Below are 16,028 nucleotides of genomic sequence, written 5' to 3'. Positions count from 1 at the left end.
ACAAATAAAAGGTATACATGAATAATGACACTTTCACTTTGATAGCTGGAGAAGACACAAGCTGGACGTTACAGGAGCTAAAGCGAGTCTCAGTTCCTAATTTGAAATTAACCAATTTGGAGGGTTCAGATGTTTTTCTCAGCTCTGGGATCCGATCACCACGTTTAAGTCTGTCACAAAGAGCAGTGCCAACAAACCCATCACCCACTTCCTGTTAGTGAAGAGCAGTGAAGCTGCAGCAGAGCCTCACAAAGCTTTGATTAGCAGGTAAAAACCTTTTATTTTTTCCTCCACTTTCTAAAATAATATAAATATTATAAATATTAATGTTGATTTTTAACCAATGCATCCAAACACCCAAGTGTCAAAATGGGCCTGTTTCTTTTAAACTATTTAACATGTGTTAATGTAACATTATGTTTAATAATTTAACTATTTCAGTGTCAAAAATGAAGGTTGCAATTGTTTAATGCATATTTATATAAACACAATTTGAGATTTATATTTCATGTAAACAAGATGTTTTGCTTATAATATGATTATTAATGAAAAACTAAACAAAGCACGTAAAATGTTGAAAAAGTTTCAATGGTGAAATCAATGCGCAGGTCGAATAGCATCTAAAAAAATGGGTTTGTGGGCGGATCTTAGCTAATCAACAGATACTGACATGTAAAAATCCGTTCTTTTGTATTTTGAAATAAAGCTGATGATTTAGTTGTATTGATGGAAGTTCGGCTGGTATTTGCTGTTAACAGTCTTTTGTTCGTATCTCCACACTGCTGTGATGAGGACGATTTTCGGAAAGTTTTGTGGTGGCGAGGTGTGAAAAGAGTCGAGTATCGTCAGGGATTTCAGACGCGCTCTTACAAAAACATTTCCCACGCTGAAAAACCACAAGACATTCGCTAACAGTGCAGTTTCTTCTAATTTGCTGGTTTAGTTTTACAAATCAGCACGAGCGCATTTAAATAAAAATAAATTCACCACTGTATCGATCAGAGGTAAACAAACCTTTTCCTATGAAGGGCCACAAAAACTTTTTTGCATTATACTGTACCATCCGTATCATATTCAAATTAAACTTGCCATGGTTCCTCTCTTGGTTCCTCTCATGTGATTTTAAAAATACTGTGATCTGGGCAATGAATGCAGTTTCATTTTCAAAGTTCTAGCTTAGCAAAATGTAGAGTTTTGCTAGTCATAAATGATAAATGATAGTCATAAAACAATATATTCTATATAAAATATAACTATTAAGTGGCCAGATTTGGAACAAAATACTGATTTCTGATACCTGAATTTATTATAATTTTTTTGTTTGCAGGATCGAGTTGACTTCTCAGAAGAATGGCAAATTGGACAGTTATGAACGAAAGCCCAAAAGCACTGGGGGTAAATTTACCAGGAGTCGAGTACACTGTGAATGTTTTAAAGCATGAACGAATAATTATAGTTATAATTCCTTAAAATAATCATTAATTTCATTTAATCGCAGTTGATATTCAAAATAGCACATGATGCAGCACAAATGATTATTTTGCAGGTCATTTGTTTATATTGTGCCTCATGTTTATGAAGCCACGAGGTCTTAAATGAAAACCATAAAATTGTAGTGTAATGACGATCTGAAGGTTAAACTGATATCTGCTCATATTCTTAATAATCTCAACGCAATAATATTCTCGGTTTTCTGGTTGTTTATTTCTTTTCTTCGCAGACCGTCCAGATCATAATTGGAGCAGTGGTGTTCCTCTTTGGGTTTGTTCTAAAATCTGTTTCTGACTCTGAAATCATCATCAACAGTGTCAACAGCTATATCATGTACTGGGGATCTTTTAGTGTATGTTTATTAATACTGTTAATATCACCACATTTCACGTAACTGCTTCCAGTGATTATGTAATAAACAATCTGATTTTGCTTTGATTAGTTCATCATCTCTGGTGCTCTGTCCGTTGCTTCCCTGGACACCAGTCATCCTTCTTTGGTGGGTAAACATGATCATGCACACTGAACTTATTCATAAATAGTTTTTTTTAAAGACTGGAGATAAATGTCTTCAGGTGGAGATAAATGAATTTACTCCTAACCTTTTTCACATTTACACACAAGTTCATAAAAAAAAATCATTTTAAACTGCATAAAGAAAATGCATAATTTGTATGTGATCAGCAGCGAAATATTTGGTTCAATGAATCTCTAAAGGAAACCAAATCGATGCTCAAGAAATAGCTCTGAAGAAAGCCGGCTCTTGTGTTGCCTCACATCAGGGAAATAAAACTGTTGCGCTAGAACACAACGGTGAGACTCCAGCCAACAGTCAACTAACGTGTAGGTTCTGCGCTTGTGTGAGAGAACAAAACTCTCCATTACCAGCAGGTGGCAGTAGTCTGTATTCGGCATCCAAACAGGAAAACTGGAAGAGCTAGATCTGTGAATATATAAAGCGAGCAGCATTTACACCTGCCGCGATCTTTACTAACGGATTCATGTAGCTTTTCCCAAAAATATTCATTTTCAATCCGATTTAACAAGTTTATCTTCAATCTCAAGCCAGAGTTCAGCTTTTACTATTCCGTTTGCGTAAAGTTTCTTTGTAATGTCAGACAGTGATTGACATTAGCACCCTCTTCTGGATCCGGGTGATTAGCTGGTCTTTGACTTCTTGATTCTATAAATGAAAATTAAATTCTCTCTCTTGCTGATGAGCTCTGCCTCTGAGTTTACATGTAAAATCGGCCAAAAAACAGCTGAAGCTGTCCGACTACAACCAACGGTGTGGAACACACAAAAAAAAATAAAGCCAACAAACATTCAAAACCACCCGACATTGCTCGCTCTAACTATCTACTGAATATGTTTATTACCTTTACTAACAAGCGTGAAGAAAATACTTTCTTCCCATACTTCCCAACTCACCCAGAACCAGAGTACATTAACTGAAACTAAAATGGTACAGTCGAGCTTACACACAGCAGAACACACACAGGGTCCAGCTAATCACAAACCGGAAGCCAGGTGTAGGGTGTGTGAGTGTTCTGATCTTCCAATGATGGAACAAATCCATCACATGCACTGCAAGACACCCATCACTTCACCACCACTGTCACCCAGAAGACACAGACGTTAACAACATTACAATCATTTCTTCTGAAAAAATTCTCAAAACCTGTTAAAAAATGAGGCCCATTGTTTTAATCTCTATGTCCTTGTAAAACATCACAGTTAACGTTTCCTCTCTCGTTAGGTGAAAGCAGCACTGGCTATGAATGTGGTCAGTCTTGCGATTGCAATTGCAGGGGTCAGAGTGTTCTCCGACGATCTGCAGAAGTCTCCAGAATACCACTGTTCACATATATTTTATCAGAGGGAACTGGCACTGATTTTCTGCAGATTCTTTTGGGTTTGTATCTTACTGTTGTCATACACATGATGGTTCTTATCTTTCACCAAAAATCACCAAGTGCTCGCTTTTTCAACACAATCGGCACTTCAGAGCATCAATCTGATGGTTTAGCACCGAGGAAAGAAAAGCTCTAAGCTTTTCTAGCAGGATGGTGTGGTACAAATAATTAGGATTAAACTACATTTTAGTGATATCCTGATAGCCACAAGGACCTTCTCACCTTTGTTTGATTGTGTGCCCTTATTTATTTGTGAAAGCACCTGTGCATGACTCAAGTGGTCCTGAATCTCCACCCTGCCATTTAGGCATCTCAAAAATGTGGAGTTAGCTGTTTTTTTTTACAATGTAGTAAATCTTTAAAGCTCTAATACCCAATACAGTTTGCGTAATTTGCATAAATGCTTTTGGAGCTATAATTTAGGTTGGTATTAGTGAGGTCTTTTTCACAATTTCAAATTCAGAAATGTAGTCACCAGCCAGACTCTTCATTGAGTTTGTTTTACCAGAACAACTATGAAACAAGATGCTTTAGACTGGTGTGATGGCCAGCCAAGACCATACAGTTATAGTACAGTTATTTAAAAGGGGAATTTTATAAAAGGAAAATGGGAATTTGGAGCAGCTGGTAGAATCACCCTAAAAACTCAAGGTCTGATATAGACCCTCTTGAATATTAATGTAAGCTTAAGTTTTGAAAAGAAAGCATCTGAGGTGCTCAGTTTGGACATGCTATAGAACAAAGACAAGTCTGGGGTCCATTGTGGCTAAAGCACGGGAAACTAGAAGTTGGCAAAAAGAAAGATGGAGGTCTGCCAGTGGAAGATAGTAATGCCAACTTCTCTCTTGGACAGTTTTCAGCTGGAAAGTTTTCACCAGCGAGTGCTGTTTGCTTGTTAATTGTCCTGTCTTGAATTTTTTCTTTACGTTTTAAGTAGGATTGTGACTTATGTACCTTCTTGGGCTGGATTCAAGCCATTAATCTGGCTATGTGACCACCCAGCAGTTCTTGTTTTGTGACCAAGGTTGATAGAATCTTTAATAGTCAGAAGGCCACAATAAATCACTGTGTACAAGAGACAACTTCCAACGTCTCCACAATACCAGCTGTTTAGTGACATTCTTGGGGTCCAGTCACAAGTACCGTTTAGAAGAGTGGGAGGTGGTAGCTGGGAGGGTATGGATCAGTGGTTAAAATGTTGGACATCTGATCAGAAGTTTGTTAATTCAAATTCTAGCACCACCAAGCTTTCATTGCTGGGCCCTTAAGCAAGGCCCTCAACTGTTGCTCTGGATAAGTGCATCTGCTAAATGTATTTGCAGCAGTTTTCTTATATAAACTATAAACTATTCCTTCAACATCTATTCCGATGTTTGAAATAACAAGTCAACAGAAACATATTTCTCCTCAGAAACATACGATTGGAAACAGTAAAGTGCTTCTGGGATTCTCTGTTCTTGAGATGATTGTCTCCATCGCAACTTTTGTACTGACGTGGAAAGTCAGAAACTCCACTGAAACCACGGTCGGTGCTTCCTTATTTATTTCACTGCTGCATTCAAGAACTTTTATTTCTGTATCTTTGTTTATTATGGAAGTGGACTGTGAATGAATACATGGTAAAGTGTGAACTGTGAACATGTCTTTTTGTCTTGTACAGTCTGCAGCAGTTCCGCATTCCACCTGATGGGAAGCTCCATCTCGTTCCTTTACTCCTCTTCAGAGATTTCTGAAGTGTGTGTGTCTGCAATATCGCATTGATCCTGGACTTTTCTCCTGATGTTACAGTGTCTTTTTCCACGATTTGGTTTATTGATCGTTTGTTTGGCTCAATGCCTTAAATTTCATGTGTGTGTGTGTGTGTGTGTGTGTGTGTGTGTGTGTGTGTGTGTGTGTGTGTGTACAGTACATGCATGTTAGATTGTATTGTTTTTGTTATAGAATGAAATGAAACGGTTGTAACACAGTGCAGTAGAATTGTTTGTTCAGAATGTGTAGCCCTTTGAGTCATTCACTGTGAAAATAATGTTCATGTTCAATTCTTAGTATATGATCACATTAAACTAGATTTTTAGAGTAGAAGCACATTAGATGACTTTTCATTGCTAATTATTATACACTTGAAATACTAATCAATCATTATTACAATCACACACTCGACCAGACTAGACCATGTCCAGCACTTTCATCTTTAATAAAAAAACAAACAAAAACTTCTCCTTTTGTTAAATATGCAGCATCAATATGGAAGTTATCATGATAAGCGTGTGAAAGTGTGTAACCATGACGACGAGTTGTCTGATAAAGGGCTCGTTGTATTGCCTAAGTCAATGCAATCAACTCAAGCATATCATCATACAGTATGGATGACCAGTGCACTGTAGAATTCTGAGCGTGAGATTATCATTGGGTTTGAACGTTACATTGTGAGACTGTGAGACGTGGTTAACCTACTACCCACTACAAGGCGTGTACTTCTGAATTTTGCAACCTGGCATAAAAAAAAGGGTCTGAGATGTGTATTTAAGACTTCCACAGAGAAGTGCGCCAACATAAGAGACTTCCTATGAGAGACGAGCCGTGAAGCTGCAGCTGAGCGCAAGTCCAAGAAATTCATTTCACATCCAGGTAATTTTTTAACGTTTTTTTTCCCCCTAATTTTTTATAAATTATACACAGATCTGTGAGACCAAAAATGTATTTTAATTATACATACTTTATTTGAAGCATAGATTTAGAGAATTAAACAAATAAAAATATAGTAAATATGTAATACCAATCAGAATCAGAAAACTTTATTGATCCCTGAGGGAAATTGTTTGGTTGCAGCTGCTTACTGTAAAAGATCAAAGTAAAAATGTAAGTAAAAATAAAAGAAAACATTTTTAAATAAAAATACTTATTAAGGGATATATTAAGGGGAAAATATGCAAAATGCTTTTGCAACATTTATGCAAGAAATAAAATTCTAATCAAATTTACAATTCTCATTTCTACAACAGATAAAATCTTTTCTTATTAATATTTAATGCAAATTTGTTTCAATTTTGTTAGAATTTTACTTTTCACTTGCACAGATTGTAATGCAGGTAATATAATTAATAATAATTAATAGGAAAAAAAGTACATTCAGAGGATGCATTAAAAAACTTCCAATTTTATATCTGATAATAAATGAATGTGCAGTTTGAATAATTGTGCATCTGAAGCACAGAAATTGTGTGTGATGCTGTGAGAGGAAACTAATGGGTGGGTGGACAGTGGAAGTACTGGGTGGGTTTGGAAGGCAGTTGGAGGGGGAAGTGGGGTAAAATGTGAAACTCCTCAGTACTTTCTCAGATTTCAGACTCACACTTCAAAATCACACAACATCATTTCCAGGTTGTTGTTGTTGTTTTTTTTTTTTGGTTTTTTTGAGCAACTCGCTTTCATCATGTAGTTAAAACCGAAAACCCTTAGTGCGTTTTATTTCACATGCTTCACTGGACTCATATAAATTTTTTTTTAATAAAAATATCAAAAGCATAAAACATATTTTAGGCATTTTAAAGGATTTTTGCAAATCAATTGAACAACATTTATATATGAAATAGTTTTATAGGGTTTTTTAAACCCATATCAGCTGTTTATTCTTTTAATAATAAATGTTTTATTATTGTCATATTGATTATTTGGAACAAAATCTGAAAATTGAGACAAATAAACAATTAAATAATAAAAACGATAAATAGATTAAAATGACATTTCTCTCAAAACTCTGTTCCAGAGTTACATGATATTTCCTGTCCATGTCTTGCAAGCCAGTTGTGCAACATCTGTTAAGTTTTTTTTTTCCCAGTTCGACTGCAGTTTAAATCTTGATCTTTCATTATAAACCACACATTCTTTATATACAGTGTAGAACACATGCAGTCTGAGTGAAATCGAGAAGTGTAGAGAGAAATCATCTGCTCCTGCTGTGAAAACACACATACAACTGATGTGTCTTGTTTTACACCCTGTAACACACCGGCTTATCAACACTATCTCACCACACCTCATCATCTCACACTATCTCACCATCATCTCACTTTATCTCAATATACCTCATCATCTCACACTATCTCACCATCATCTCACTTTATCTCAATATACCTCATCATCTCACACTATCTCACCATCATCTCACTTTATCTCACCACACTCATCATCTCACACTATCTCACCATCATTTCACTTTATCTTACTTTACCTCATCATCTCACACTATCTCACCATCATCTCACTTTATCTCACTATACCTCATCATCTCACACTATCTCACCATCATCTCACTTTATCTCACTATACCTCATCATCTCACACTATCTCACCATCATCTCACTTTATCTCACTATACCTCATCATCTCACACTATCTCACCATCATTTCACTTTATCTCACTTTACCTCATCATCTCACACTATCTCACCATCATCTCACACTATCTCACTATACCTCATCATCTCACACTATCTCACCATCATCTCACACTATCTCACCATCATCTTACACTATCTCACCATCATCCCACACTATCTCACCATAGCTCATCATCTCACACTATCTCACCATCATCTCACTTTATCTCACTTTACCTCATCATCTCACACTATCTCACCATCATTTCACTTTATCTCACCATACCTCATCATCTCACACTATCTCACCATCATCTCACACTATCTCACCATCATCTTACACTATCTCACCATCATCCCACACTATCTCACCATCATCTCACACTATCTCACCATCATCTCACACTATCTCACCATCATCCCACACTATCTCACCATAGCTCATCATCTCACACTATCTCAAACCCACAACACATACAGACTCACGAGCAGAGGCATTGCAGCACCTAGAACTTCTCTGAAATCATTTATAGCACTCTGTTTATTTCTGAATGTAAATAACAACAACAATAATAGCAATAAAACATAATATCAAAATAATAATAATAATAATAATAATAATAATAATAATAATAATAATAATAATAATAATAATAATAATATACAGTGGCTCAAAATAATATTTGGACAATTAAACCACACTTTATATATATAAGTTTATTTTACTGCAACATGGCAACCCAATTGACATTTATTTGACAATAAGAGTGAAATAAAAATATATTTTATTCAGGCATCCTGTGCATCTTTAGACACTTATTTGTAAGTGAATTAAAGATCAGAGTGTTTCAGAGATCCAGCGCCACTATCATTTAACCATCGTTTGTTTGGTAAAAAATCGTCTGGGTTTGAACTCAGGTGTTTCCTGGAGCATCTGTAAACTACAATATGGTGTATGTTTTTTCCAAGTTTTAACCAAGAAAACTTTCACTTCATTCCCAGCTGGGCATCGAGACATGCTACAGAAGAAGGTCAGATGATTGGAAACAGAAAAAAACTAAATGAGATGTGAAACAGGCCAAAAGCAGCTCATAGGTTTTGCAGAAAAATATCTCATATATATATATATATATATATATAATGGGGGAGTGGTGGCTCCAGCGGTTAAGGCGCTGGGTTGCCGATCGGAAGGTCTGGGGTTCAAGCCGCGGTATCGCCAAGCTGCCACTCTTGGGCTCTTGAACAAGGCCCTCAACCCTCTATGCTCTGGGGGTCCCTTACGAGGGAAATATAAAGGTCCGTGACGTCGGTTTGACGTGGGGCCGCCTTCCCGTGGGCTCACCACCTGCAGGAGGGACCGTAAGGGACGGTGCTGTAAGGATTGAGCAGCAGTCGAAGGCGGGGGCCTGCTTAGACTGCTGCCCCCGCGACCCGAATTACGGATAAGCGGGAGAAAATGAATGTATATATTAATTTATAGTTCACAATGTAAAGAAAAAAATCAGTCCTTTCAAAGCATAACTGTGTGTGTGTGTGTGTGTGTGTGTGTGTGCATTTAAAAATGGTTGTGTTTTTAATTAGTATGCAGGGGTGTAGAGAGTAGCTACTGTCTACCGTCAGCTACCATTACTGGATGAGTACGAAATATTCCCAGAGCAGTTCACACATTTGGATGTATAAATTATATCATATTATATTATATGTGAATGATATTCATATAATTTATGTTTTTTTTAAATGAGTCTTTTAAGCTGCACTGGAGATTTTCCTTACTGACCTCAGTTCAGGATGTTTTCAGTACAATCACAGAAAACCTTTATAACATCACCTCAATTACAGATCACCAGATCAATAAGTGCTGTTTAACTACTGGACTAGTTGCAGTAGACTGTAATTGTTTTGTTGCTACACAGGTTATAATAAACTACATACAATCAATTATTATATTATGCAGCTAAAAGAAATATTGTTGCTTTATGAGTAAAGTAATATACAGGTTTTTTTGCCTATTTCATTAAATGCATTATCCTTTTTAAATGAGCGTAAAAAAGAAAAAAAAAAAAAGATCGATAAAGTTCACTGTCTATTTAAATCTAGTGAAGTAAAAACTGCATCTATTGAATCATAAATCTATTTGAGTAGAGAGTAGAAGTTGTTTCTAATTTTGATACCTAAGTAAAACTAGAAAGTAGCCAAAAAATGACTTAAGTACAATAACGAAAGTGTATTTGCTTAAATACTTTACACTACTGTCAGTACGCTGTGAATGAGAAATGCTGTACTGAAGAGTGAGAAGAAACGACGCCCCTTGTGGACATGATTGGAGGCTGCGGTACCTGCTGGGAAATGGAGTTAAAGGATGGCGCTGTTACATGATAACCGCCAACTAGAATCATCTTATTGAGCTAAATTAGAGTGAAATATAATCTAAGCTTTTCATGCAAATTTCTATCATAACTTTACTATGCCAAGAATAAATTCTGAGCTGCTGATTCTTGTACTAAACACAAGTCTGATGTTTCTCAGTTTTACAGGGACCGCAGAGACTCGGAGTAAAGATGGCTCTAACTTCTCCCAAAGTGGACATAAAATCCCTGGGGGTAATGTCTCGTGCTCATGTTCTTATTTTTTATCCAACATTAAATAAATATTGTAAAAGTTACATTTCTGAGCCTCAGGATTTGAGACGACGAGGTGATCAGCGATATAATAATAATAATAATAATAATAATAATAATAATAATAATAATAATAATAATAATAATAATATCTCCTGTAATTTACTCCTGTTTATTTATTGTTCCTGCAGATTGTCCAGATAATAGTCGGGTTTGTGATCTTAATGTTTGGAGTCGCAATTAAAGAGTATCCTTTGGAAACTGTCAACAGTGGCATCATGTACTGGGGATCCCTTTGCGTACGTTCTCTCGCTTTAATAACTACTCATTTTTCTATTTCATGGTTGTGTTGAAAAAAAAAAAAAAAAAAAAAAAACAGACAATAATCTCTGTTTTAATTGATTTCCGATCAGTTTATCATCTGTGGGTCTTTATCGGTCAGTGTCATGGAACATCGTCTTCCCAATTTGGTGAGAACACACGACTCTTACTTTTTATTATTAGTTTACACATTACACATTTACACAGTATTGCCTGCATATTTGTAAATCAATCTGAGGAGCATTTTTTAGTCAATAGTGTGAGTATTTTATGGCTTTTGATTTACTTTGACCAAACAAAGCTATCAATCTCCAGATGTACTACTTTATTTCCACTGAAAAATCTTCCCTTAGCATGAAGAACAGCTTCACACACTCTCAGAGTCCGGACACTTTATTTCTCCAAACATTCAGATAAAATACTTTGCTGTGACTTGTGTAAAAACTTGCCAAAGTTGTTCTTTACTAGTTGAAGATTTCATGGTTTTGGTGTATGGAATAGTAGCCATGTTGATTCAAGATTCCTTTCACCATTTATCCCTGATGTATATAATGAGTTAGCATGTTCTCCAAATGTAAACAGAATTAGCTGTAAACAGTCATAGCAACATACACGTCCATACAGGGTGAGACAGCGATGCGATACACTCACCAAACTCTGCTTTATCATTCACGTCAATATAAACTTTCATGATCAGAGAATCAGTCCAAAGATCACCTGGTGATTGCGTGACTTTTCCCGCTCTCCTTAGGTGAAAGCCTCGCTGGTGATGAACGGGATCAGCGCTGTGGCTGCTCTCGGAGCCTTCATTGTGTTCTGTATTGATCTGGTGTATTTGGGGAGAACTCTAGAAAACTGTTCAAGACTTGAATTGTGTGGCTTGTTGGTTTGTATCTCAGTGTTCTCACTCATTTAACAATGTTCTCAAATCGCTTATTTTCTATTGTTTTAAGATAAATCACTCCAGCACAACAGAAATACTTTTATCAGAAAGCATTTTAAATTTCCCCCATTGACCTCCATTGTACTTATTCTTTGTTTCCCCCAGTACCTCATGCGTGGACTCCTTCGAGTGTTCATAGTCTTTTCTGTTCTTGAGATCTGCATGTCCATCTGGACATTTTTTCTGATCTGGAAATCCCGTGACACGATTGAAACTATTGTAGGTGTTTCCTTTGGTATATTATGAAGGAGGGATTTGTTGTAATAAGCGTAAACAACAGTAAACAACAACAATGACCTTGTATTTTTTTTTCTGCTACAGTCTTAGGTGAAGGATCTTCTGATCAATGATCCATGTGAGGAAACCTTCAACTCTGCAGCTTCTAAGCTTTTTGTTTTTCTTTGCATGTTAAAGTGCATGCTCAGAACTTATGACAATGAAAAGAAATAAAGCTTTTAAAGTGTGCTGTGCTTTTGAGTGGATATCGCTTTTATTTATTTATTTTAATTGTTTTTATTTTTTTATTTTAATATAATGTTATCAGTGCGGATTCGATTTAAGACTGAGACTGGATCATCTTTCTGCTATTCACCTGCATATTAGATGTTTTCTTGGAATAAAATATAAACAGAAAAATATAAAAGGTTTATGTAATAAAGCAATATAAGGCTGTTTTTTCTATAGCAGCAGCTTGTTCACAGGATCTTCACAGCAGATGCGCTACATACATATATTTTTTAAAGACTTGATATACATTTAAAAAACACTTTACCTGGCACTTTGTTTAAACATCTATGCAAGACGTCTTCAGTGCTGGTGTGTTTGCAACAGTCAGAATTTTGACAACGTCTTCAGGACAGAGGATTTTGCTCATCACAGTTTTTTCTGTAATAATAATAATAACAAATGAGTTGTTTCGCTGTAATAGTGAGATGGAAAAAAAGTTATTTCCTGTCATGTTAAATGTTTTCTGCAGTATGTAGAACAGTTCTCAGGAAGTGGCTTTGAGGGGTCTCCAGAAGCTCTACCCTGAGCAGAGGGTCTCACAAAGTGGGCCTCCAGCTATATGTCTTTCATGTGTATGAATAACAGCATCGTTTAAACAAACAACTTTCTGTTTCATTGTTGTTTGAGTAATCGGCAGATCATTGTTGGATTATTGTTTTTTTGTTAACAGCAGAGATAACGATATTATAGATCATATTCATAAGCAAAAAAAAAAACCTACAAGTAAAGGAAAAAGTATATGAATAAAAGAAACTAACTCTAAACAATACTACCACCACCATGCTTCAATATTTACATTTATGGCATTTAGCAGATGCCCTTATCCAGAGCCACCTACATTTATCTCATTCATACAATTAAAGCAATAGGTTTAAGGGCCTTGTTTAGGGGTCCAGGAGTGGCAGCTTAGTGTACCTGGGATTTGAACTTATGATGTTTTGAATCATCATAGCACTACCACCATCATGCCATTATTACATAGTGTGTCGAGTTCCAACAGAAGCCGAAGCAATTATGCATTGGTACAAAGCATGGCTTTGAATCAGCTGTTGGCGTGAGGCATCACAGAATACCTTCTTAAGCAAACTTTGACTACATTACACCTTCACCAAACGGGAGATCTGTGTGCCCAGAAATCATTCAGTACAGTCAATTACACCTGCAGATGGAGCGCAAAATCAGATAATACCAGGAGTACTATCTGAGAACTAGATCATCATCTACAACGCAGAAAATCCAGGCAGGGTTGTGCTTCAAGGCATAAACGACACATTTTTATTTTTTTTTTCAAGCGATGAATTGAAAGGAAACCGGAAAACACGTTGAAGAACTGAAATAGAAAATTATTCAGAAGTTATTACTCACATTGATGAAATGATGCCTTTTGTACAAACTGAAATGTTTCGCTGGAAAACCGCACAGAGACGAGTCCTGGTTTTGCTATAGCCTCATAAAAACCACAAACCACTTCCTGATCACTGTCCTGCAAACAGCCAAAAGCTCTCAATCTCACTTCTGTTGCAAACTATATTGTATAATTACTCTGAGAATAACTTAGTCCATGAGTTACACACTTTCTATTGATGGTTATACAATCATTATTCTTTTGGTTTTAAAGTAGTTCAGTACAATATTAATGTAATGTTGCAGGTATACAGTATATTAATGCATTATTTCATAAATCCTGTTCCTTAAAAAAATACTAACCCTTCTGTGAATGCAGTGAAAGCATTAGCTGGTTAATTTTGTTGTATACCAATGTGCACTCTTAAACTTAGTTATCTAGTAAGACAACAACGGCAACTAAGCAATATTTGGCTCTAAAATATGGTAACTAAGTGTTTCAGCTTCATCTTAAACACACTACATTTTAGTCAGAATGATTTAGATGGTGCTTTTACCCAGAAACACTGTCACAAAGCAGATTCACAGAAATAAATGGAATACAAATCCATGCAAGAAACCTTTAGAGGAACCAGACTGAAAAAAGAAGCCTGTCCTCATCCTCCACACCGGATATCCATTCATTATAGGTCCATCACTGCTGTTCATGCTGGTGGAGGCTTGAGTGCAAAACTGTTTGTGGCAACAGCCGCCTTAAGCCATTGTAGCAGCCTGATTATATCAACTCATTGTGTCTCCATGGTTCTTATGTGGTTTGCGATCGAATATGCGGATCACGAATAAGAATTTCATACCGGATCGGTCGAGGCCCGGGTTACCAACGACCGCCACAGGTATCGTTAGCCAACAGGGTACTGGTGGAAACTGTGCTTCTGTTGGCTGAAGGAGGAGAAGGAGAGGAGGAAGACGTCTACAGAGACGGCAGGGAAAGGAGAAGTGGAGGAGAGTGGAGGTTTGGGTTGGTACTTTAAATGGTAAGGGGAGAGAGGGAGCTGATATGATGGAGAGGAGAAAGGCAGATATGTTGTGTGTTCAGGAGACCAAGTAGAAAGGGAGTAAGAGCAGAAACATTGGAGGTGTTTAAACTGATCTATTATGGTGTGAGGGATGAGGCAGAGGGATGTGGTAAATGCCAAGGAAAAGGCATATGAGGAGCTGTAGGAGAGGTTGAACACTAAAAGTGGAGAAAAGGATTTGTAGCGATTGGCCAGACAGAGGAACCGAGCTGGGAAGGATGTGCTGCAAGTTAGAGCAATAAAGGATGGGGATGGAAATGTGTTGATTAGTGAGGAGAGTGTGTTTAGAAGATGGAGGGAGTATTTTGAGCAGCTGATGAAAGAGGAAAATGAGAGAGAGAGAAGGTTGGATGGTGTGTAGATAGTGAAGCAGGAAGTGGATAGGGTTAGTAAGGATGAAGTGAGAGCAGCGATTCAGGGGATGAAGAATGGAAAGTCGGTTGGACCAGATGACATACCGGTAGAAGCATGGAGATGTTTAGCTGAGATGCAGAGGAGTTTTTAACCAGATTGTTTAACAAAATTCTGGAAGGTGAGAAGATGCCTGAGGAATGGAGAAGGAGTGTGCTGGTACTGGTTTTTAAGAATAAGGGAGATGTGCAGACCTGCAGTAACTACAGGGAAATTAAGTTGATCAGTCACACCATGAAGTTATGGGAAAGAGTAGTGGAAGCCAGGCTGAGAGAAGAGGTGACCATCTGTGAGCAACAGTATAGTTTCATGCAGAGGAAGAGCACCACAGACGCATTATTTGCTTTGAGGATGTTGATGGAGAAGCATAGAGAAGGTCAGAAGGAGCTGCATTGTGTGTTTGTGGATTTAGAGAAAGCGTACGACAGGGTGGAGAGAGGAGTTGAGGTATTGTATGAGGCAGTCTGGTGTGTCAGAGAAGTATGTGAAGGTGGTGCAGGACATGTATGAGGACAGTGTGACAGCAGTGAAGTGTGCAGTAGGAACAACAGGCTGGTTCAAGGTGAAGGTTGGACTGCATCAAGGATCGGCCCTGAGCCCTTTCCTGTTTGCAGTGGTGATGGACAGAGGTCAGACAGGAGTTTCCGTGGACTATGATGTTTGCGGATGATATAGTGATTAGAGGTGAGAGTAGGGAGCAGGTTGAGAAGAGCCTGGAGAGGTGGAGGTACATGCTGGAGAGAAGGAATGAAAGTCAGTAGGAGTGAGACAGAGTACATGTGTGTGAACTAAAGGGAGGGCAGTGGAGGGGTGCGGTTGCAGGGAGAAGAGGTGGAGAAGGTGGAGGAGTTCAGGTACCTGGGGTCAACAGTGTAAAGTAATGGAGAGTGTGTTAGAGAAGTGATGAAAAGAGTGCAGGCAGGGTAGAGTGGGTGGAGAAGAGTGATAGCAGGAGTGATTTGTGATAGAAGAGTATTTGTGAGAGTGAAAGGGAAAGTTTATAGGACTGTGGTGAGACCTGA

At 37.4% G+C, this 16,028-nt stretch overlaps 3 protein-coding genes across 6 annotated transcripts; all 3 read left to right on the top strand.

The window, feature by feature from the left end:
• Nucleotides 1–153: 153 nt before the first annotated feature.
• Nucleotides 154–5,218, top strand: LOC310737681 (membrane-spanning 4-domains subfamily A member 15-like). Of its 2 annotated transcripts, XM_083562163.1 has the most exons (7): nt 154–267; nt 1,328–1,395; nt 1,721–1,843; nt 1,934–1,990; nt 3,251–3,406; nt 4,819–4,932; nt 5,068–5,218. In XM_083562163.1, the coding sequence occupies exons 2-7, from the start codon at nt 1,351–1,353 to the stop codon at nt 5,092–5,094; spliced, it is 522 nt and encodes a 173-aa protein (XP_083418289.1). In that variant the 5' UTR covers nt 154–267; nt 1,328–1,350; the 3' UTR covers nt 5,095–5,218. The 2 variants fall into 2 exon arrangements, with proteins under 2 accessions (XP_083418289.1, XP_083418290.1); XM_083562164.1 differs by lacking the exon at nt 3,251–3,406.
• Nucleotides 5,219–5,756: 538 nt separating this feature from the next.
• On the top strand, nt 5,757–12,138 carry LOC310722707 (membrane-spanning 4-domains subfamily A member 12-like). Of its 3 annotated transcripts, XM_083535350.1 has the most exons (7): nt 5,933–6,035; nt 6,216–6,266; nt 10,313–10,386; nt 10,596–10,703; nt 10,818–10,874; nt 11,477–11,887; nt 11,990–12,138. In XM_083535350.1, exons 3-6 carry the CDS (start codon nt 10,345–10,347, stop codon nt 11,639–11,641), a joined length of 372 nt encoding a protein of 123 aa, XP_083391476.1. In that variant the 5' UTR covers nt 5,933–6,035; nt 6,216–6,266; nt 10,313–10,344; the 3' UTR covers nt 11,642–11,887; nt 11,990–12,138. The 3 variants fall into 3 exon arrangements, with proteins under 3 accessions (XP_083391477.1, XP_083391475.1, XP_083391476.1); XM_083535351.1 differs by lacking the exon at nt 6,216–6,266 and having other exon boundaries at nt 5,757–6,035; nt 10,321–10,386; XM_083535349.1 differs by lacking the exon at nt 6,216–6,266 and having other exon boundaries at nt 5,905–6,035.
• LOC310737583 (uncharacterized protein) lies at nt 6,491–8,920 on the top strand (the record flags this gene model as incomplete). Its single annotated transcript, XM_083561961.1, has 3 exons — nt 6,491–6,496; nt 7,344–8,706; nt 8,756–8,920. The coding sequence occupies 2 exons, from the start codon at nt 6,491–6,493 to the stop codon at nt 8,373–8,375; spliced, it is 1,038 nt and encodes a 345-aa protein (XP_083418087.1). The 3' UTR covers nt 8,376–8,706; nt 8,756–8,920.
• Nucleotides 12,139–16,028: the final 3,890 nt, after the last annotated feature.

Source organism: Silurus aristotelis (assembly GCF_946808225.1).
Source record: "Silurus aristotelis genome assembly, chromosome: 2".
Classification (NCBI taxonomy): Eukaryota; Metazoa; Chordata; class Actinopteri; order Siluriformes; family Siluridae; genus Silurus; species Silurus aristotelis.
The sequence above is the reverse complement of the archived record's forward strand: the minus strand, read 5'-3'. Positions and strand labels throughout refer to the sequence as shown.

Bases quoted from the DNA above. Each gene is read 5' to 3' on its own strand.
- LOC310722707 (XM_083535351.1), top strand. From the start codon at position 10,345: ATGGCTCTAACTTCTCCCAAAGTGGACATAAAATCCCTGGGG. The intron at 10,387-10,595 runs GTAATGTCTCGT...TTGTTCCTGCAG, and splicing joins TGGACATAAAATCCCTGGGG to ATTGTCCAGATAATAGTCGG. The intron at 10,704-10,817 runs GTACGTTCTCTC...ATTTCCGATCAG, and splicing joins TGTACTGGGGATCCCTTTGC to TTTATCATCTGTGGGTCTTT.
- LOC310737681 (XM_083562163.1), top strand. From the start codon at position 1,351: ATGGCAAATTGGACAGTTATGAACGAAAGCCCAAAAGCACTGGGG. The intron at 1,396-1,720 runs GTAAATTTACCA...TTTTCTTCGCAG, and splicing joins AAAGCCCAAAAGCACTGGGG to ACCGTCCAGATCATAATTGG. The intron at 3,407-4,818 runs GTTTGTATCTTA...ATTTCTCCTCAG, and splicing joins TTTTCTGCAGATTCTTTTGG to AAACATACGATTGGAAACAG.